The sequence below is a fragment of the Engystomops pustulosus genome, chromosome 7 (assembly GCF_040894005.1).
Source record: "Engystomops pustulosus chromosome 7, aEngPut4.maternal, whole genome shotgun sequence".
Classification (NCBI taxonomy): Eukaryota; Metazoa; Chordata; class Amphibia; order Anura; family Leptodactylidae; genus Engystomops; species Engystomops pustulosus.
Window position 1 is genome coordinate 118,197,183 of NC_092417.1, and position 22,583 is coordinate 118,219,765.

Here is a 22,583-nt window from a genome sequence, read left to right on the forward strand (position 1 = left end):
CTGTGAGAAGGTGTGGTGGCCCGACGTGTGCACCAGGGCCGGCGCTATGGGTAGGCAAAGTGGGCAATTGCCCAGGGCCCCCTGAAAGGAGAGAACCTCTTTATTCAAATGATTCTTGAATTTTGTTTCTAGGTGCCATGGATCCAGAGATATTCAGGTTTAAAGTGAGAATATCAGGTGCCATTTATATATATATATAAATCACTCCCGATGGCAGTTTAACAGTTAATAGCTCCGTTTTCCTGACACTTAGAAACATAAATATAGATTCATATGAAAGGAGAGATTCTCTTCTTTCATAGGAAGAAAGAAGTGAGGTTCTATGTGTCACAGAGCCAAAGATACAGCCCTCTGAAGTGTGTCCCCCCTCCAGATTCTTAGCCATCAGGCTACAGGGAAAATTTGCTGCACACAGGAGCTGCTGCACCTCACAGATAATGGAAATATTCACTTTATATGTTACTACATTCTGATAAGGAATAATATCAACTAATATTCATGTTTTTAACCCTTCTCTATGTAGAACTATCTAAGAACACCCTTTCTCTCTTATTGCCTTTTATTTCATAAGAAGATATCTAGTTATTACAGTTTTAGTGATATTTTGTGGATTTATTTATGTGAACATATGAATATTGCACATTTGTGAACTCTACACATGTTCATTTATTACATTTAGGAGATGTGAAGGTAAATATTTTCTGTTTGGAGTAAATTTTTTGCCATCAAAGTAAAATTTTAAGGATTTTTTATAAAAAGTCTCAGTTTGAATCAAAATTGCATGAATTTAGCTGTAATTTTGATTTTATTTTTAAACGTCAAAATTGTAAAAATTGCTCCTAACGCAACATCTCCTGTCTATATATCTATCTGTCTAGTTATCTATTTCCTATAATCTAACCATTTATAAATCTCACTTTTTCTCTATTTATCAATCTTCTATTTCTCTTCTACTGTATTTATCTCTCATATCATCTACTTTATATTCTGTATCTAGAAATCTCTATCATCTTTCATATTTATCTTCTATCATAATAATTATAATTAATAATTATTTATATAGCGCACACAGATTACGCATCGCTGCACAGAGCTTGTCACATCAGTCCCTGTCCCTAATGGGGCTCACAATCTATTCAACCTACCAGTCATTTTTTGGAGTGTGGGAGAAAACTGGAGGACCCGGAGGAAACCCACGCAAACACATACAAGCAGATGTTGATCAGCGCTGCAAGGCTGTAGTGCTAACCACTGAGCCAAGGTGCTGCCCATCAATCTCCAATCTATCTCCTATAAAATCCTCCCATATTACAGATTGTTTTACCATACTAAAGGGAGCCTCTTTCTGACTGTGATTGGTAATAAAATAGTTTTATTTTGGGGCCCCACTTTTAGTTTTGCCCAGGGCCCCACTTTGTCTAGAACCGGCCCTGGTGTGCACGTATGCCTTTCAGATACTCCGTACTTCAAAAGTTTCCACATGTCTTTTTACAATAGTTTTAAAATACATAACTTTATTATATTACACTATAAACAATAAAATACTGTTTGGTATAAGAAAGGAACCTTTCATGTTTCCCGTTGTTCAAGTTAGACCTCCGATGCTTCCCATCTCCAGGGCAACGGAGGCGTCTCTTATGCCGTTTTTTTGTACATATTTGCATGGGATGCAACGATTTGTTCCACATTTGAAAAAGCCTTTATAAGAAAGCCAAGTTGGTTTGGGTAGTGTACAGTGAGGGTGACAGAAGATTTCCTAAGGTCTGTCCTACTACTGGGGGGAAATGGCTCCTTTCCAGCCCCTCCCATTGGGCAACTGCCTAGTCACACAGCAGATGCTAATGAAAGGTACAATATAACATATCTTTTTTTCTGTAAAACCAGTTTTTTAGACAAACACACTTTGGCAGTGCATGTACTATGCTCTGTGGGGACTGGGGGAGTGCTAAAAATGGGTCTCCTGGCGACAGGTTCCCTTTAAAGGCCCAAGTCTCCTGGGCAGCAGGGCTTACCGCGAAATGGTATGCAGGGATGTGGAGCAGGTCCTGGGGCTGGGCTCAATGGAGGATGGGCCCCAGCTCCCTTGACAGATACATCACGGAAGGATGCTACTGCGGGGTTATACTGAGTGTACCACGTGACCGGTTGCTGGTTCTGAACCTCAGTGTGCAGCCTTTGCTGATTACAGCCACCTATCTCCCCCTCCCTGTCCGCTTCAGTCATGAGTTTGGAGGAAGAAAGGGACTTATTGGGCACTCCTGAGGACACCTCTAGAAGGATGACTGGGTCCCAAGCCTCCCTGTCTACTTCAAGAAAGTAAGATATTTTGGAAGGTGAAGCTGACTGGCATTATCTTGGATTCAGAGGAGGAAGACCAGTGAGAAAGAGCCCTCTTTCCATTGAGAAAATGGACCATTTAATTAAGTAAGGGCCACGATAGAATGGCCACATGGAAAAGCAACAGCTGTCAATACAAGATATCATCATGTCTCAGGGTCTAGGTGAAAAAAGGAAAAACATAGTCCCTCATAAAATCAGAGTGAAAAGGCCACATGAAGTGCTTGTGCCCAGAGCCGCTAAGCGGAAATAAATGTTTGCAAATTATGATGTGGAACACTGGGATAAAGCTCCTAAGGTGGACATAGCCATTTATAAGAAGGCAGCACTTCCACTGGAATATTTCGGAGTACTGAAAGATGCAATGGATAAGAGGGCTGACAGTTTCCTCCATAAGGCATGGGAGGTCTCCTCTTCAGTCTTTAACCGGTTAAAGACCAGGCCCTTTTGTTTTTTCATTTGCGGTTTTCACTCCCCACCTTCAAAAATCTATAAGTTTTTTTTTTTTATTTTTACACATAAAGAGCTGTGTGATGGGTTTTTTTCTGCGAAACAAATTGCACTTCATATTGATGGTATTGAATATTCCATGCAGTGTACTGGGAAGCAGGGAAAAAAGTTCCAAATGCAGTGAAAAAAATGTTGAAAAAAACCGCATTCGCAACATTTTCATTTGGGCTTGGATATTACGGATTTCACTGTGCGCCACAAATGACAGGTCTACTTTATTCTTTGGGTCGGTACAATTACCAAATTTGTATAGGTTTTATGTTTTCATACATTTACAAAAATGTAAAAAAAAATTTTTTCTTAATTTTGCCATCTTCTGGCGCTAAAAACGTTTTCATACTTTTGTTCTATGGAGCTGTGGGTGGTGTCATTTTTTGCAACTTTTGATGATGTTTTCAATTATATCATTTTTACGACTGTACGACCTTTTGATCACTTTTTATCGGTCATTTTCGGATGCGACGATACCTAATGTGTTTATGATTTGAATTTTTAGGTTTTATTTATTTTTACTTTTTTTAAACTTTTTTTTTTTTTCTTTTTACTATTTTTCAGACTCCCTAGGTTACTTTAACCCTAGGTTGTCTAATTGATCTTATCATATATTGCCATACTACAGTATGACAGTATATGGGGATTTTCCTCCTATTCATTACAATGTGCTGATTGTGCACATTGTAATGAAAGGATTAAAATGAGACCGCCTCGAGTCCTCAAAAGACCGATGACGTCACGGGGAGCGTCTATCCTCAGCAAGATGACGCCCTAGCACCGACCACGGGTGGTACCGATAAGTTTTTGCTTCGATATGCAGCAAAGACTTACTGGCTATGAAGAGGGCTCAGTCCCTGGGACCCGACGCATGCCGTGAATACACGGTGGTCGGTCACGAACCAGTTAAACCAAACTACCTGTGTATCCAGGTCTATGTTATTGTTCCAAGAGACCAACTCCTAGTGGACATCACAACAGCCCAAAAGGCCTCAGCTTTTATAGTGGACGCCCTCAGATTGTGGGCCAGGTCATCAGCTCTTTTCAGTTTGGCCAGAAGGGCGCTGTGGCTCAAAGGGTGGACTGGGGATTTAGCGTAAAAAAATAAAATCACCTTTGTAACATTGCCCTGTGAGGGTGAATTCTTGTTTGGATCCACACTGGAGAAAGCCGTAGACCAGAAAAGAGGTTCCCCAAGTACCATCTGTAAGGAAAAAAAAATTTTTGCCCCTCCCATCATCCAGACTCCCTCTTCTCCAGTGTTCTTTGGAGAATCAACAAGAGAGGCTTCATTTTTGGTCACTCCTCAGACTAAAAATGAAAAAAAGTATGCCAGAAGTCCTATGGAGGGGGAAGGCTCTTGAGGTGCATAAAAGAATAGAAAAAGATCTTAGGGAGCAGATGGGGGAACCAAGTCAATATTCAAATCCATTCCCCCACCTTGTTTCAAGATCACCTCAGTCTCCGGAGAAAGAACCCAGGAATCCATGGAGATAGCATCTCTATTAACCAAAATTTGTTGAGCGGAATCCCTTCACAAGAGGAGGGCTTGTGGTTCTACTTAACCCTGTTTCATGCAAAGAAACCAGATCGTTCCTTAAGAAAGATAATAAATTTAAAACCTCTAAACCGGTTTCTCAAGATTCAAGTTGGAATATCTCAGGACAACTGTAAACCTGCTCTACAGGGATTGCTATATGGCAGTGATGGCAAACCTTTTAGAGACCGAGTGCCCAAACTACAACAAAGACCCACTTATTTATTCCAAAGTGCCAACACAGAAATTTAATTTGTGATTTATACTCCCTTCTCTATCACAGTTTTCATTGATACCAGCACCTGAGGACACCAATAAAGCAGAAAATAGTCCCAGGTCGAGCTGTCACTTTAAAACACCTCTGTGCACAGCAAGTCCTGGGCTGTCTGGGACTGCAGGAAGATACCTGGAGTCATCTCTGGTGATGGCCTGAGTGCCCACAGAAAGGGCTCCGAGTGCCACCTCTGGCACCAGTGCCATAGGTTCGCCATCACTGCTATATGGCATCAAAAGACCTTTCAGATACCTACTATCATGTTCATATCCACCCTGAATCCCTGAAGTATCTAAGATTAGCAATATTGATAAAGGGAACCTTAATCCATCTTCAGTTTCAAACCTTTCCGTTTGGAGTAGCAGTGCATCTGGGGAGTCAAGTCGCCTGAGTCGCCATCAGTTAAAACAAGGGGAGGGGTAGTGTTCAGGGATGATAACCCGCCTTCAGGCGGAAGGCAAAAAATTCTGTTCTCTGAATCTGTAAGATCGGCCATGGGCCCTAGATGCTCCATCGGTGACATGGAGATTCAGCCGGGCATATGCTTTCCCTCCTCTGATATTGACCTCGAGGATTCTGAAGAAAATAAGACCGGATCGGACCAGAATAATCTTCATAGCTCCCTTTTGGTCAGACAGGCCTGGTTCTCGACTTTGAGGGAGTTGACAATCTTAGACTTGTGGATCCTTCCGGAGATCCCGGACCTGCTATATCAAGGGTCCAATATTCCATCCAGATGTCAGTCACCTACATCTAACTGCCTGGAATTTGAGAGGCTAATATTTCTTTAAAAAGGGTCTTTCTGGAAATGTAATTTCTATAATACAAAAAAGTAGGAAAGTAGTAACCTCTGGAAGGATTTTTTCAGTTTTTGCCAGGTCCAGGATTCAGATCTAGAACAACCTACTAAGACTGTAGATTCTTTTTACAGGCCGGATTAGAAGAGCGTCTCAAGCCGCCAACACTTAAAGTCCAGGTTTCTCCATTGAGTTCCCTAGCCATTCATCCCTGGATAGTGGGATTCACTAGCAGCTTCACATTTGACAACTTTTAAAAGATCCTCAGCACCTCCCTGGTACCTCAAGTTGGTCCTAAATTTTCTGATTAAGGGTCCCTTTGAACTTCTGGAAGAAGTTTCAGATAGATGTCTATCTATTAACCCCTTCCCGACATTTGACGTAATAGTACTGCATGGCGGGAGGTGCGTTCCCGCAAAATGCAGTACTCTTACGTCAAGCTTCTGGCCCCGGTTCCTAAACGGAGCCGGGGCCAGAAGCTGCGGGTGTCGGCTATATATTATAGCTGACACCCGCGATCGGAGATTTCTCCGATTGCGGGTGCTAACCCCTAACACACCGCGGTCGCGCTGACCGCGGCGTGCAACGGGCATTTGAGAAGAATTGGACCCCCCGCGGCGCTTACCGGGGGGTCCGCTGTTGCGATCGCAGCCCCGGGACTGCCGGTGCCCGGGGCTGCGCAATCCTCCTTCCGTGAGCCGGGTCCGGCCTTCTGGCAGGACCCGACTAACACACTGAACAGTGTAACACACTGTGTAAGGTGAAGAATAGCTTGAACAAGTGATCAGTGGATCGCTTGTTCAAGCTTACCTGTAAAAGTGATAAAACACAGTTAAAAATATTTAATAAAAACATTTTTTTTTATAAAAAGAATTAATTAAATACAGTTAGTCCCCTAAACACAAACATTCCCTATACGCATGCAATATAATGAAAAAAAAACCCCACAAAAATCGCCAAAAAAACCCACATATTTGGTATTGTCGCGTCCATAACAATCCGTACAATAACTCATAAACATTATTGGGCCTGCTCGGTGAACGCCGTAAAAACAAAACCCGAAAAACTCGTAAAAAATTTAAATTTTTCATAAAATCTCTTCACAAAAATGTTCTAAAAAGTGATCAAAGAAAGTTATGTGCGCCAAAATGGTATCAATTGAAAGGACAACTCAACACTTAAAAAAATAAGCCCTAAACTAGCTCTATCAACAAAAAAATATTAAAGTTACATCTCCGAAAAGATGGCGATGCAAAAACAAATGAAATTTCCTCTATATTAGTTTTTTTCTAGTAAAATTGTAAAATTAAATGAAAAACTATAAATGAGGTATCACCGTAATCGTAGTGACCTATAGAATAAAGATAATATAGTATTTTTAGTGTATGGTGTACGACCCCCAAAAAATACAAAAAGAAAGGAAACCAATTTTCTTTTCACCCATGCATTCAAGAGTTAATAAAATCTCATCAATAAGCTAATGACCCACTAAAATGATGTATTTGTAAAGTGCATCTCATGTCGCAAAAAATAAGCCCTTATGTCCAAATTGCCAAAAAAATAAAGGATTGTATAGCCAATAAAAAGTGAGAATGCATAATCTGCTCTGAATGGCGCAGCTTCCCTTTGATGCCCATACAGCAGGTTACCACCACACATGGGGGATTGTTATATGCAGGAGGGATTGGGTATCAAATTTTGTGGAGCGTTTTGGTATTTTATCAACTGAGAATTTGTACATTTTTTGAAAAACACATTAATTTAGCCAAAAAAAATTTACTTTCAAAATTGTATCCGATTTAGTTTTAACCCCTGTAAAACAATTAAAGGGTTAACAAACTTCATAAAAGTTGTTTTATGTACATTGAGGGGTGTAGTTTCTATAATGGGGTAATTTATGGGGTTTTCTTTTATTTAGGCCTCTCAAAGTGACTTCAAACCTGAGCAGGTCCCTCAATAGCAGGATTTTGTGGTTTTTATGAAAATGTGAAAAATCGCACCTAACGTTCAAAGGCCCATAACATCCTACAAAAATAACAGTATGCATAAAAAACCATGTCCACATAAAGAAGACATCCGGTGAATGTTAGTTATTAAGTTTTTTTGCTGTTATGACTGTGTGGAAAAAGTAGAACATTTTGAAGTTCGAAAATCAAGAATTTCTCCAAATTTTCACCAAATATCTGATTTTCTCATAAATAAATGCAAAACATACCACCAAAATTTGTCAACTAACATGAAGTACAATGTGTCACGAGAAAACAATTCTAAAATCACTTGGATATGTTAAAGCGTTTCAAAGTTATAACCATTTATAGTGACACAGGGCGGATTTGAAAAAATGGGCCATGTCAGGAAGGTGAAAAGTGGCTTTGGCATTAAGGGGTTAAACAGTATTTTGAGTTGCTTCAGCTAGGAGGATAGGTGAGAGATATCTTCCTTGTCCTGTTAAGATCATGGATGATATAATAGTGTTGCTCACTGATCCAGCTTTCCTTCCAAAGGTAGCTACAAAATTTTATAGGTCCCAGGAGATCAGATTACCATCTTTTTGTGATAATCAGTCTCTGATAGGGAGAAGGAGTTTCACAAATAAGATGCCATAAGAACTATGATAGCCTGCCTGGATCGGAGGGAAGATTGGAGGAAGTCGGAAAGCATATTTGTGGCATATGGAGAAAAGAATAGGGGTAGGAAAGCCTCTCCAGCTTCTATTTCCAGGTGGATCAAGATGGCCATCACATCGGCTTATTCAGCAAATGACTATCAGGGCTAGAATATACAGGGCAGTTTCCACCTCTTGGGCCGAGTATAGAGAGGTGTCATTGAGTCAAATATGCCACACACCTTCTGTAGGAACCATTGATTAGATGTGTCACGTGCACATGAATTGACCTTTGGCCGCAGGGTACTTTCATCAGTGATCCCTCTCCATTTCTTCTGTTATTCTCTTCAGTCATGGTTCTGTTGTGGCGAAAGGGGGAAATCCATAATCACTTACTGGTAATTGTATTTCCTGGAACTGTGACAGCCCCCTGTGATTACCCTCCCCCAGTTTTTTCTCTTCCTGGTGATGTTTTCTTTTTTCTCACCTTATTCTTCAGTCACGGAGGTAGCAAAAAAAAAAAAAAAAAAAGTTTGTAAATAGTTGTGTGTATGTGTGCTAATCAAACATTAAAGTCTCATACAGTCTATTAAAACCTCCGGTGGAGGTACTGTCGTGGTTCCAGGAAATACAATTAAGGGTAAGAAATTATTGATATCACTCAATAGAGTTGTCCAGCAAATGAACACAAGAATAAAGGTGATCTCTTAAATCTTTACTTTCTAGATCACAGGCTGCAAGCACAGCCGCCATAGCAGTAAATGAGAGCTGCGCTTGCCTGACCCTCACTGGTTAACTACGTATAGCCATATATAAGTTATTAGTATATGTCTCTGTCTATGATTTGAGATGCAAGTGTTCACTTAGGATTTACTGGCTGTATAGAGTGACACCTAGTGGCCAAATGACAAATAAAAGCTCAATTGTTTTTTGTTCAGTTTATAACGTTGTCAGTTTATAGTATCATACACTTAGATTTTTTTGCATGTTATATGTTCAGGTCTGCAGGACAGAAAGTGCAAGATTGTTACTTCTATCAGATCTTCATGGAGAAGAATGAGAACGTTGGCGTTCCCACCATACAGCAGCTACTTGAGTGGTCGTTCATTAACAGCAGCTTAAAGTTTGCAGAGGTAAAACATGGTGCCATGACTGGTGATTCGCTGTACATGCACCAGGGTTTCCATATAGAATTTGGAACCTTGATTGTTTCCTCTCTTGATGGTCTTTCATCCATATGCCATTCTGTATTAGTTTGATATAAGACTGAATTTTTAGGACTACCTTACTTTACACTAAGCATTTCTCCGTGTAATGGTATTAGGTACTCAATACATTACTAACACTATCTAGTAAAAGGGACGTGCAACAATAAACACTTATCCCTATCCTCACTATGGGATCAGAAGTCTCCTGAGGATCCCATATCAATTGAAACATACTGTAGATGTACATGTGTTTCTGTGCTGCATCCAGTATGGGTAACTTCAGGGTACATTATGGACTCCACAAGTGTCTATTGTGGCAGAACCTCTTTGATGTTAATTTATTAACCTCTTCATGACTGCCACAGGGCTACATTTCTCCTATTTGTGCATGCCCCGTGCAGATAGGAACGTATATATCTGTCATGAAGGTGGCACATAGAAGTGAGCCCCCTCCAGCCTGTGAGCTGAAGGTAGAAGGCACGAGAACCTAAAAGTCATATCTCCTAGAAACACAATACTGGTGTCCTATTAAATAGGAGAATTTCCCTGCGAGTTTCCAGAGATGTCCACTGTTAAAGTTGGAGTGAAAAAATTAGATTTTTAAATACAGATCTCAGTTGCCAACTGTAATTTTAACTACTGCGATTTTAAAAACTATCCGGATATGATGTTCTGGGGAGACTCTCCTCTTTTGATAGGACATCTGAATTGTGTTTCTAGGAGATATGACCATTTGAAGGAATGATATGTGACAATTGGTAAATAATTAGAAATAAAATGCAAATCTGAGTATTCCTGCTCTGAATCCAGACGATGCTTACTTGATAAATGAATTTTCTGTCTTCCTAGGCGCCATCATGTCTTATTATTCAGATGCCTCGATTTGGGAAAGACTTCAAGATGTTTAACAAAATATTCCCTTCCCTGGATTTGAATATCACTGATTTATTGGAAGACAGTAAGTTGTGCCAAGGAACTATAATGCATGGGGCATAAATACAGACCATGAAACCCACAATTGCTTGAACAAATGGCCTTTTACAGGCTTGGTCATCTCCAGGAAGATCTGCAGTATGTGAAGAAATAGTTGTAATTTCCCCTAGAAATCTGGTCTAGATGAGAGGGGTGTCTTTTTAACCGGTTAAGAACCGGGCCCTTTCCTGTTTTTTCATGTCCATTTTTCACTCCCCACCTTCAAAAATCTATAACTTTTTTATTTTTACACGTAAAGAGCTGTGTGATGGCTTGTTTTCTGCGTAACAAATTGCACTTCATAGTGATGGTATTAAATATCCCATGCCATGTACTCGGAAGCGGGAAAAAAAATCCAAATGCAGTGAAAATGGTGGAAAAATGCATTTGCGCCATTTTCTTGTGGGCTTGGATATTACGTCTTTCACTGAGCGCCCCAAATGACATGTCTACTTTATTCTTTGGGTCGGTACGATTAAGGGGATACCAAATTTGTATAGGTTTTATGTTTTCATACATTTACAAAAATTAAAACCTCCTGTACAAAAATTATTTTTTTGATTTTGCCAACTTCTGGCGCTAATAACTTTTTTATGCTTTGGTGTACGGAGCTGTGGGTGGTGTCATTGTTTGCGAAATTTGATAATATTTTCAATTATATAATTTTTAGGACTGTACGACCTTTTGATCACTTTTTATAGATTTTTTTTATATTTTTCAAAATGGCAAAAAAGTGCCATTTTCGACTTTGGGCGCTATTTTCCATTACGGGGTTAAACGCATTGAAAAACCGTTGTTATATTTTGATAGATCGGGCATTTTCGGACGCGTCGATACCTAATGTGTTTGTGATTTTTACTGTTTATTTATATTTGTCAGTTCTAGGGAAAGGGGGGTGATTTGAAATTTTAGTTTTTTTTATTATATTTTTTTTTTTTAAACTTTTTTTTATTTTTACTATTTTTCAGACTCCCTAGGTTGTCTGATCGATTGTATCATATACTGCCATACTACAGTATGGCAGTATATGGGGATTTTCCTCCTCATTCATTACAATGTGCTATCAGCACATTGTAATGAAGGGGTTAAAACGAAATGGCCTTCGGAAGACTCGAGGCTACCATGGAGATAGCGCCCATGCGCCGCTATCTTTTTGAGGCTGCCGGCAGCCATCGCTGTGAAAACATTGCGATCAGTGCTGGCACCTATCGCAGGTGTTACCGGTAAGCCTTTGCTGCACTGTGCAGCAAAGACTTACCGGCTATGGAGAGGGCTCAGCCCGCGAGCCTTCTCCATGCAGCGCGACCCGACCGCCGCCCTGAATGCACGGCGGGCGATCGCGAAGTGGTTAAAGAGGGGGCTTTTGGAGAAGTTTCAGTGCATTTGTAATCCTGCTATCTTCTCTTGTCTTTTTCCAGCCCCTCGACAATGCCGCATCTGTGGAGGACTTGCCATGTATGAATGCAGAGAATGCTATGATGACAGTGATATTTCTGCAGGGAAAATCAAGCAATTCTGTAAAACCTGCAATACACAGGTTAGTATATGTGTATCACATACAGAAGTTTCTTTTTTCTAATCATGAATACTGGGACCTGACCTTAAAGGGGTATTCTCACCTGGGCATTCACATTCAGTTTCACTTATCTTCCATATATAAACATTTCTTCAATTGGATGTTATTAAAAAAAATGTTCCTGTGTGAAGATAATTTCTATAAATGTAGTCATGTTGTCCCTTAGAAACGAGATAGCTTCCTCGGTTACGACCATGTCACACTCTGGCAGCGGTGGCCAGACATGCGCTATAGAGTCCTGCCTGACCACCAGGATTCAGTGATCATTACCACAGGACGGGTGCGGGACCTGCAGTAACTCCCAGGCATTTCATATACGGAAACCTTTTTGTTTATTTGTGCAATCTCTCAGGCAGAGGTGGCCGTATCCGAGGAAGCCATCTCGTTTCTAAGGGATAAAATGACTACATTTATGAGAAATTATCTTCACACAGGAACATTTTTTTTAATAACATCCAATTGAAGAAATGTTTATATATGGCAGATTAATCAAACTGAATGTGAGTGCCAGATGAGAATACCCCTTTAAGTCTACACCAATATATATTACTGTATAAAATCATGTGTAAGCCAAGTTTTTCAGCCCAAAGAATGTGCTGGAAAAAACCTATACTCAAGTTAAAAAAAAAAAGAAAAACACTGTATTGGCCTGACACAACCCGCAGGTCCCCTTCTTTCCTGCCCTTCTTTCCCTGCGCGCTGATGGCAGTGCACACACCATCACATACAATATCATGTTTTGTGCACACACACTTTAAACAGTAGAATTGTGTAATGGGATGGGGCAAAGTCTAAGAACTGGCCCATTTTAATAGTCCTGCTTTAGTCTTTGTGTGCGTGTATATACAGTATATATACGGTAGGTCCATTAGAAAAGATGTGCAATTTAACAGTGATCAGATTTTACACCTCACAACTTTGTCATTCCGAAAGCTGTAACCCTACAGAAATTCTAGTACCAAGTTGCACTTATACTCTGCAGACAGTCAGCATAAGGCTGCATGCACACAAACGTATGCTCTCCAGGCCGCAGCTGGGGGGGGGCATACATTCAGTCCCATGGAGAGTCGTCTCCATAGCAATGCATGACATACCGGCCATAATGTTGGGAAAGATAAGACAAGTCCTATCTTTTTCCTGTATATCCCTCCATGCGGCCATTGGAACTGTTGTTTGTGATAATTGTAAATTTTGTATTGGTGGAATGTTATAGGCATTTGTCTAATATACTTTATTAAAGCGTAACCGTAAAGTTACTGACAAAAATAGTTCTAGCACAGCTGGAGAGAGCCTTTGACAACAATTGTATCATACTGGTGGCGGCTTCTTATCCTGAGATATATCAGACTCGGTTATTCATGAAGTGGGTGGGCACTTCCTGGCTGTGACATTCACTCAGGGCACTGAACCAAGAACAGGACAGCATGTTTGCAATTGGCCGATCTGAAGCATGATGCTTGTGAAATCACTCAAGTTCCTACTGCCTTTCCCAACAAGTCTCCTATATTCTCTAGCTATTCTCTACTGTTTGCCATGGTTACCATAAAGCTTAACAAATGGAGATTTTCCTTGGGGGCAAGGTAAAACCTCTGTTACCAGCTAAACACTTGCAGATAGCTATTTAGAGTAAATTGGAGAATTGCTTATTTTTGCTCACTGCAGAGTTAGGCAAACGTTTTTATGCTTTATAGTTGTACTTTAAGGAATTTTTCTTAGCTGGTAAAAAAGCATCAGGTTACAGAGCTCTCTGTTTAGTAACCACTTTAATCTTTATATATATACATGTGCATTCTCGCCTGTATAGGTTGTGTCTATGAAGGCAGATTACATGCTTAGATCTGATCTCCCTGTGTTTGTTTATACAGCTCTGAGCAGTACAGATTGATAATTTATTCTATCTTTCTGGCTGTAATTTTCTATTCAATTTATTTTCTAACAAATATCCTATGAATCCCTGCCCAGACTTTATTTATTTATCAAGCTAAATATGAAACAGGGAGAAAAACAATTACAGTATTCTGAATTAGAGACGGGGAGAAAAACAATTATAGTATTCTATCAGCATTATGGGTAGAGAGCAAAAAGAGTTAAAGATGTTGATTTAAAAAAAATGCCTTTGCCGTGTATCTGAATAATTCCACAGATTTTAATTGTTTCTTAAACATTACCTGGTTTCCTGCCAGCAAGGTGCGGTGAGTCCTGGGGGTGCAGTTTAAATGAGAATTGCTTGTGGTAGTGAGTTGTAAGTGGGGAAAAGGAACAGGGGAGGGCAATGAAATTATTAAAAAGCAATGAAATTCTTCAGAAGCAACACAAAGGCATATTTGAAATCAAAATGCAACTTGTCATCATGTAAAAATGACCTTCCTAATGACAGGTTCCCTTTAAACTACTAACCCTCTCACAGGGCCGGCTCCAGGTTTTAGTGGGCCCCTGGGCGACAGAGCCCTAGTGGGGCCCCTTGATGGGCCGCCTTCCAGTAGTCACATTGCCCCCCAAACCCCATGTACACATTACTGCCCCCCCCCTGTATACACACTGCCCCTCCTCCCCCTGTATACACACTGCCTTACCTCCCGCAGTATACACACTGCCACCCCCCCTCCCCCTGTATACACACTGCCTCACCTCCCGCAGTATACACACTGCCTCACCTCCCGCAGTATACACACTGCCACCCCCCTCCCTCCCCCTGTATACACACTGTCCCCCAGTAAGTAATGTGCCCACACAGCCTCCCATGTGCTCCCCCCCTCCCTGGCCCCCGTCATGTCTCCCCCCTCACCTCACTAATGCAGCTCTCTGTGTGTTCGCTGCTTTCCCCCGGCAGGTCATGTGACCATTACATCATCAAAGGTCCTTCAGCCTCCGAGGCTGCAGCTCCTGCTGGGGAAAGCAGTGAGTGCAAATGTTCTCATCGCTATCTGTGTCCAAAGGACACAGATCGTGATGAGAGAGGGAAGGAATCTCCCGGGCAGTGGGACTGATGTCCTGCTGACCCGGGGAGATCCGGGGCACCGGCCAATTGTACCAGGGGCGTCGCTAGGTCAAAACCTAGCAACTCCCCTGGTACAATTGGTCCGGGGGCCCCTCCAGTACCCCGGCACTTGCCCGGGTTAGCCGGGTGCTGGCGCCGGGCCTGCCCTTTCAGGTACAGTATGAAATATCTGTTCTGTAATTGCTTCTTTTATTTGAAATGTTGTTGAAATCTCATCCAAAATGAGTTCAGGGATAGCCAAAGAAAGGGCCGTCTGATGTGACATTTCCCTGGTACCCTCTAAACTTTTCTCAGCTTAGCCAAAATATGACTCCTATCTAATTTAACTTAATTTGAAGGAGATTTTTTCTAGTTAAGATTACACGTAAAACCAGAGGCAGAACAAGGAGAAACAGCGCTCTATAGTAGACTTCATGTATAGTACACTCATATATACACACATTTATACACTCTTACACACATTTACATACATATGAAGCAAATACACATCACAGATTCAAACACATGTGCAGTATAATATGTATATAATTGTGTGCATCTTTCGTTTTTTAGTGTTAGGTCAGATGACGGGGACCCCATGGGGGCTGCTACCACTTTAGTTACGCCCCTGCCTAAAACAGAATTCTGTAAAGGACATTTCTTTTTTTGTTCATATCCTTTTATTATAAAAATAAGCAACTAGAACATACAAAATATTTCCAGCTTCCAAAAAAGGAGTGTAGAGGGGATCTTTTTATTATTACTGTTATTCACAAGTAAACATTTCTGCATGTGTACCAATAATTTTAATCCAGGCATTCCAATACAATACTAAGAAATGACATGAAGCATTACAAACAAGTTATTCTAACCATGTATATAGACATATCCTTAATATACAAGCCTTTGTTCTGCCAGCAACAGTTTAGCAGTCATTTTTCTAATGATTTCTAGAGACTTGATATTCCAGTAGATCACATCATTTCTGTATCCAAAATTACAGACGGTTCACAGGTTTTGTACAAGGCTTGTTTTTAAGTTTAATTTTTATGTTAGTCTAAAGGGGTATATTTAATAATCGTGGCTTCAAACTAATAGTTATTTAAGTCCAAGTGACAATTGGATTTTTTTTGCTCTTACGGGAACAAGGATTATCCATAAAACTTAATTATAGACACCTTACAGCTGATCATTACAGCCTGGGACTAAAGTAAAGCATCCAGAGATCTTCACCAGGGGTTACATCGGGCAGAGAGGTATGTCTAAGTCAGGGACCACTTGTAAATATATATGGATCTAATCTTTATATAACCTGGTATATTGTTTCCATATTTTAATAATTTCTTCCCAATATCTGGAAATCTTAGGACACCTCCATAGCAAGTGAATTAGATCAGCATCCTCCCTTTGTCCTCAGGACATTTCTCACCCTACCTTTGGGTGCTAGTAGTTTAATGGGGTAAAATTTTCTCTTGAAATAATTTTAAATCCCTATGTGGGTGAAATGTGTAGAAGATTTTACAGTTAATATTTTATGCCTCTTCCATGCGTCTGCATTCATTTTCCTGGTCATCCTTTTTTATCTTTTTTTAAATTTCTGACTTTCCTTTTTAAAGGTTCACCTCCACCCAAAAAGACAGCATCATAAGTTCAACCCAGTGTCTCTGCCCAAAGAGCTTCCAGACTGGGACTGGAGACATGGCTGCATACCATACCAGAAAATGGACTTGTTTGCAGTTTTATGCATTGAGACCAGTCATTATGTGGCTTTTGTGAAGTATGGCAGAGATGACTCAGCATGGGTATTTTTTGACAGCATGGCAGATCGTGATGGTATGTATTTAATTTATGTTGTTCCCTTTCAAAATTTGGTGTAAAAGCTGTAAATGCAGCTATTGAATGGGCACAGCACCCCAGACAAATTTGGCAAGTCACGCATACAGCCTGCCTGAAGTCATTACTTGCGCATGAAGCTGTATATGAAAATTAGCGCACTATGTGGGTATATTGTTAAAGCAGTATCTTCCTAGACAGGTACACAATCTGGTGTAGTACATATTTAATCATGTCAGTAAATAATGGATCCTTTTAATTCACCCTTTCAGTAAATTCTCCCTTTCTTCCCAGGGAAGGTGTTTAACCATAGCACCACAACCCAAATCATAGGAGAGAAGGTTGAAGGCAGATCCGTTAAGAGAGGGAGGCAATAGACCCAATAAGCCTGAGGCCAATTGGAAAAAGTCCTTCCTGACTTCAAATATGATCATTTCTCAGACGAACATCTTTTCACAAATTTTACTGAATTTTTACTTTCACAAAAGTTATTATTCGGGCCAATCTTTAGCTTATTGTGTGTCTCTGCATCCTGTGGCAGTGATTTTAAAAGTCTCATTTTTAGGGTGGTCTCACTTTGCCATTTTTTTAATTTCACATCAGTGTTTTTCATTGAGCCCAGTTTGGCCTATGGACACATACATATTAGTTTTCTCTTCCTGGCTTCAGTGATTTGTCACTGATACCTTACTGACCCATTCTTTTCAATGGGCCTTTTCAAACTGATCTAATGCTGCAAGCGAACACAAAAAGATCAGGTTCTAAAGTGACCACTGATCAGTGATAAAAACTGAAGTGTAAAAATGCCCAGTGAAAAGAATGGCTCAGTGAAGCATCCCTGAAAAATCATTGAAGCCAAGAAGAGAAAACCAATCTGTACTTGTCCGTAATCCGAAATGGGTTCTGGGAAAAATTACCAATATTGTCCTGTGAAGGTAATTTTCCCAAATGAATAACCCATTAGATTAACTCTTCTTTGCACCTACTGTAGTTTAGATATTTTGTCGTCTTTCAGCTCTATTTTACCTAATATTTTACCGTATATACTCGAGTATAAGCCGAGACCCCTAATTTTACCACCAAAAACTGGGAAAAACTACTGACTCGAGTATAAGCCGAGGGTGGGAAATGCATTGGTCAAACCCACCCAGTAGTATACAGCCTGCCAGCCCCCAGTAGTATACAGCAAGCCCATAGTAGTATACAGCAGCCCCCCTGTAGTATACAGCAGCCCCCCTGTAGTATACAGCAGCCCCCCTGTAGTATACAGCAGCCCCCCTGTAGTATACAGCAGCCCCCCAGTAGTATACAGCAGCCCCCAGTAGTATACAGCCTGCCCCCAGTAGTATACAGCCTGCCCCCAGTAGTATACAGCCTGCCCCCAGTAGTATACAGCCTGCCCCCAGTAGTATACAGCCTGCCCCCAGTAGTATACAGCCTGCCCCCAGTAGTATACAGCCTGCCCCCAGTAGTATACAGCCTGCCCCCAGTAGTATACAGCCTGCCCCCAGTAGTATACAGCCTGCCCCCAGTAGTATACAGCCTGCCCCCAGTAGTATACAGCCTTCCCCCAGTAGTATACAGCCTTCCCCCAGTAGTATACAGCCTGCCCCTAGTAGTATACAGCCTGCCCCTAGTAGTATACAGCCTGCCCCCAGTAGTATACAGCCTGCCCCCACGGCCCTTAAAAAAATAAACTTAAATACTCACCCTCCGATGTCAGCGCGGCTCCCCGATGTCGGCGCGACTTACCGATGTCCCCGATGTCAGCGCGTCCCGTCTTCTTTCTTCTCCGCGGCTCCTCTTCACTCTTCCCGCGCCCATGTTTTCTTCTAGCAGGCGCATACTATGACGCGGCCGCTGCTGACGTCATAGTATGCGCGGCCATGAAGAAAACATGGCCGCTTCGATGATAGAAGAGAGAAGAGGAGCCGCGGAGAAGAAAGAAGACGGGACACGCTGACATCGGGGACATCGGGGAGCCGCGCTGACATCGGAGGGTGAGTATTTAAGTTTATTTTTTTAAGTGGGTAATTTTTTTGGGGTAATAGACTCGTGTATAAGCCAAGGGGACGTTTTTCAGCACATTTTTTGTGCTGAAAAACTCTGCTTATACGTGAGTATATACGGTAATTGTTAAAAAAAATAATTAATAAAATGTAAAAATTGCAAATCCAATAAATTACACATTTTAAAGCTCAAGTATGAAAAGTTATCTGTATCATAATTTAAAAAAAAATATCGCAATTGTGTTTCATGTACATTTCTAACACATTTGCAGTTTTTTTCCAGCTTTCTTGTACATTGCATTAAATATTTAATGGTGCCGTCATAAAAATTATGGCTTTTGGAAGGGGGGGGGGGGGAGTAAAAAAAACAAACACAAAACTTGAAAAAGTCCTGTAAAAGTTAATGTATCCCAAAGATAGCCGGTAGCACTGAGTATCAGAAAAGGATTGTCCGGTTTCAATGAATAAATCTTATTCACTTAAAATATACTTAAAATCTTCCACGATACTATTTAAATGGATTCCTTGTGGTTTTCTTAACCTCTGCTGGCTGACATTCTATAGAAAGCTTCATTGCTTGTCCATTGTCATGTGATGTCACACAGGTCAGTAATTAGAGCCGTACGATATAATTTGCTGTACACCTGTGTGACCCCACATGACCATGGATATAACGCACTGTGCGCCTGTGTGACATCACATGACCATGAACACATTTTTTTTATCCACAGGTAGTAAACATAGAAGCTTTCTCTAGAATGACAGTAAACAGAGATCTAGAAAACCATGAGCAACTGAAACAAAGTATGTTGTAGAACACTTCATTATACAAACAAATCATTTATTTGCTGAAACTGGACACCCCCATCACAGTAGAGAAGGCAGTGATTCTCAGTGAGGCTGAGTTAACCTCTGCATGAGGGTTGCGGTTATATTCTCATTTGTTTTGTTTTTAAAGAACAATGCTAAACTGAAATGGCAAGTTCATTTTTACATATCCGTTATTTCAGTTATGTTATTTGTTTACATTTCTATTAATATGAATAAAGGATGAAAAACATTTAAAATACAGGACTTTAATGTTGTTAAAAAAAAATCTTGCCTTCTATTATTCATATAATTGAGAGGAGATAAATGGAATGAGAATCAAAATGGTCATGTGAACTGACCTTTAAAGCATAACTGTAAAGCTATAGTGATTTTACCAAATTATTAGATGTGATCCCCCTTTGCTTGTCCTTTTCTTTCCAAATGTATGGCTTTTTCTGTCCTTAAAGTGTTTGACAAAAATCTCTCCCACCTGAGGTGAAGTGGGCGGAGACAAATATCTGTCAATCTATGCCCTCAGGCTGAGGCCAGTTAGCTTGCCAACAGATCCCATGATGCCTTGTGATCTCTCTTAAAGTAATTTAACATTACAGTTATTTAGTTTCCCACAAGTAAATCCAGTGAACACTGCACAGTGCACATACAAGATGAATATGGTGACTAGCCTGGCAGCTTCTATCACATGGAGGAGCAGGGGACATGTAATAATTGGTAGAAATCATTAGTACACCAGTTACAAAGCTGATACTGCCGATGACAAGGTGGGGGACGTGAGCAGAGAGAAGAGCAGAGACAGAGAGACTTCTGTAAAATCACAGACTGGGATGGAGGGACTGATAGGGAAGATCTTGTACCTCTTTATTCTGTGGAGGAGACATCTGTATACACTGCTTTCACTGTTACATGACCTTCTCTGTGAGTAGGGAGCAGCAGCTCATCCCCTCCCTTGAATCCCTAGTTTGTTTCCGCTTTGTTTCTCTGACGGATACCAGGGCTTATCAGCACATGGAGAGAAGGCAGCCATTGCAGCACTAAGGTAATCTAAGGGCTATTGCAAGGAAACTAATGCATATAGGTAATAAAGATAATAGGCAAAGTTGTTTTACATCCCAAGAGCTATTGATTTGTGGAAAACAAAAAACCTTTACAGTTACTCTTGAGGTCCTATCATTTTAGGGCTAAATTAACGTATAACCAATAAAACTTAACCCCTTGAGATCTTTATAGTAATTATATCAAAATGGAGGTGAAATTTAGAATGGTTAACAATCTTCCTAAAAGCCGTTTCTGATAGTTTGAGGGGTGCAGATCTGAAAATGGGTTGCTTATATAGGTTAAATATGTAAAATTTCATTCAGTATTTAAACATTATTTATCCCCAAAATAGTAAATTCTGAAAATACGGAAAATCGATATTTGATTTGTAAGCCAGACATTTCAAAAATTATGAAAATGTAAAGTGTACATATGGGAAATGTTATTCAACAACTTATTTAGGTGTGAAAAACGCAATGATTTCGAATTTCGAAAATGGCAAAAAAAACGATCTCAGAATAACTTTGATAAGTAACAACCATATAAAGTCAGATTAGAAAAAATGTGGCTGAGCCTTACGCTATAAACTGGCTGCGTCCTAAAGGAGTTAAGGATAGGGTCTCCTATGTAGTGTGTTTATAGCTTTTTATACAATAACATGTTGGTTTATGTTTTTTGTGTGTATTATTTGGGAAGTAGAGAATCCTTTTAGGTAAAGCCATAGAATAGCCTTGAACTAACTAGCTATGATTTTTTCTTTCAGGTGGGCAAAATGGATTTAACATTCCACAGGTCACTCCATGCCCAGAAGTTGGGGAATATCTGAAAATGTCCCTGGAAGAACTTCATGCCTTAGACTCTCGAAACATTCAGGGTTGTGCGCGGCGGCTGCTGTGTGATGCCTACATGTGCATGTACCAGAGCCCCACTATGAGCTTGTACAAGTGAACAACTGTGTGTGTATGACATGGAGAGCACTAGAAAGGCCGCCTCTCACTCTGAAGCTGGTGGAGCCACAAGGATTTTTTTACAGAGTGGTGGAGGGAAAGAGTTTTTCATACACTCAAGTCCTTTAACCGATTTGCTGTCAACATCAATAACTTGTTAAACTGCATTTATGACTTTTTTGCACTTCAAGTGTTTTTTTTGTCTTTTAAGTTCTACTGAATGTATGTTAACGTGACAATTAAAACCGCTAAAGCTTTAAGTTATATTCTAATTTTTATGTGTTATTTTATTTTTGTTTGAGAAAGTATTAAATAGCACAAATGAAAATATTCAAGTGTTTGGATAATTCTTCCTTAACCCCTTTCTGACCAGAGTGTGTGAGCGAATTTTTATACTTAATGGTTTAAGGGACAATACCATGAAAATTTTTTCAGCATTTTTTTTTTTGGGAGTTTAAAGTTACAAAAGCTGAAGGGAAATATATTTTTTTATAATGTATAGTATATATTTTTTTCAGCTTTCAAATTCGCTTAAAATGACCATTATAAAATTCCCTAGTGTGATCTATAAGATGTATAGGGGATAGGGGGGCAACTATAGTGATGATTTTATAGTGTAGCATGTCTTTTTTTTTTTTTTTTTAATATTTATTTACATATCATATGTGTGTTTTTTAACTTTACATGTCGCCCATGATTTCATAGAAGACCTTCTGGGGGACACTTCCCCGCCCCCCCCCCCTTTTTTTTTTTTTTAAACTCTTCACCTGTAACTGGGGCATCTGTGCGATGCCGTGAGGAGTGGAGTGGAGATGAGAGAAGCATTACTAAAAAACCTCTCCCTTCTCCCTAGAATCTGTCGGCGACAGCCAGAGACCTGGTCCTACTCCATTTTTTAAAAAACCTTAAAGGGGTTATCCACTTTAACCCGTATTTGCTCACTCCGACCATGGATGTTACATTCGGATGCCACTGTATTCCGATGCCGTCCTAGTGTCCAATATATCGGACACAGAGCGTTAACTGATAAAAGTATATTGACAACAGTACTAAAAATATTCTCACACACCACCACAGATCACGAACACCCTATAACTGATACTACACATGCTGACACTTTCTCAAACATTAGCATTAGTCAGTGACC

General features: G+C 40.3%; 1 protein-coding gene across 3 annotated transcripts in view; it reads left to right on the forward strand.

Moving 5' to 3' along the window:
- Positions 1-21,771, forward strand: part of CYLD (CYLD lysine 63 deubiquitinase) — a 57,572-nt gene extending 35,801 nt beyond the window's left edge. For 2 of the 3 annotated variants that reach the window (XM_072117693.1, XM_072117694.1), the window contains exons 14-18: positions 9,052-9,184; positions 10,109-10,217; positions 11,650-11,768; positions 16,401-16,617; positions 21,253-21,771. In XM_072117693.1, coding sequence (XP_071973794.1) covers positions 9,052-9,184; positions 10,109-10,217; positions 11,650-11,768; positions 16,401-16,617; positions 21,253-21,437 — 763 coding nt within the window. In that variant the 3' untranslated portion in view covers positions 21,438-21,771. Of the gene's footprint in view, positions 1-9,051; positions 9,185-10,108; positions 10,218-11,649; positions 11,769-16,400; positions 16,618-19,357; positions 19,431-21,252 lie in introns of all 3 variants that reach the window. The other variant, XM_072117695.1, reaches the window with a different exon arrangement.
- Positions 21,772-22,583: the final 812 nt, after the last annotated feature.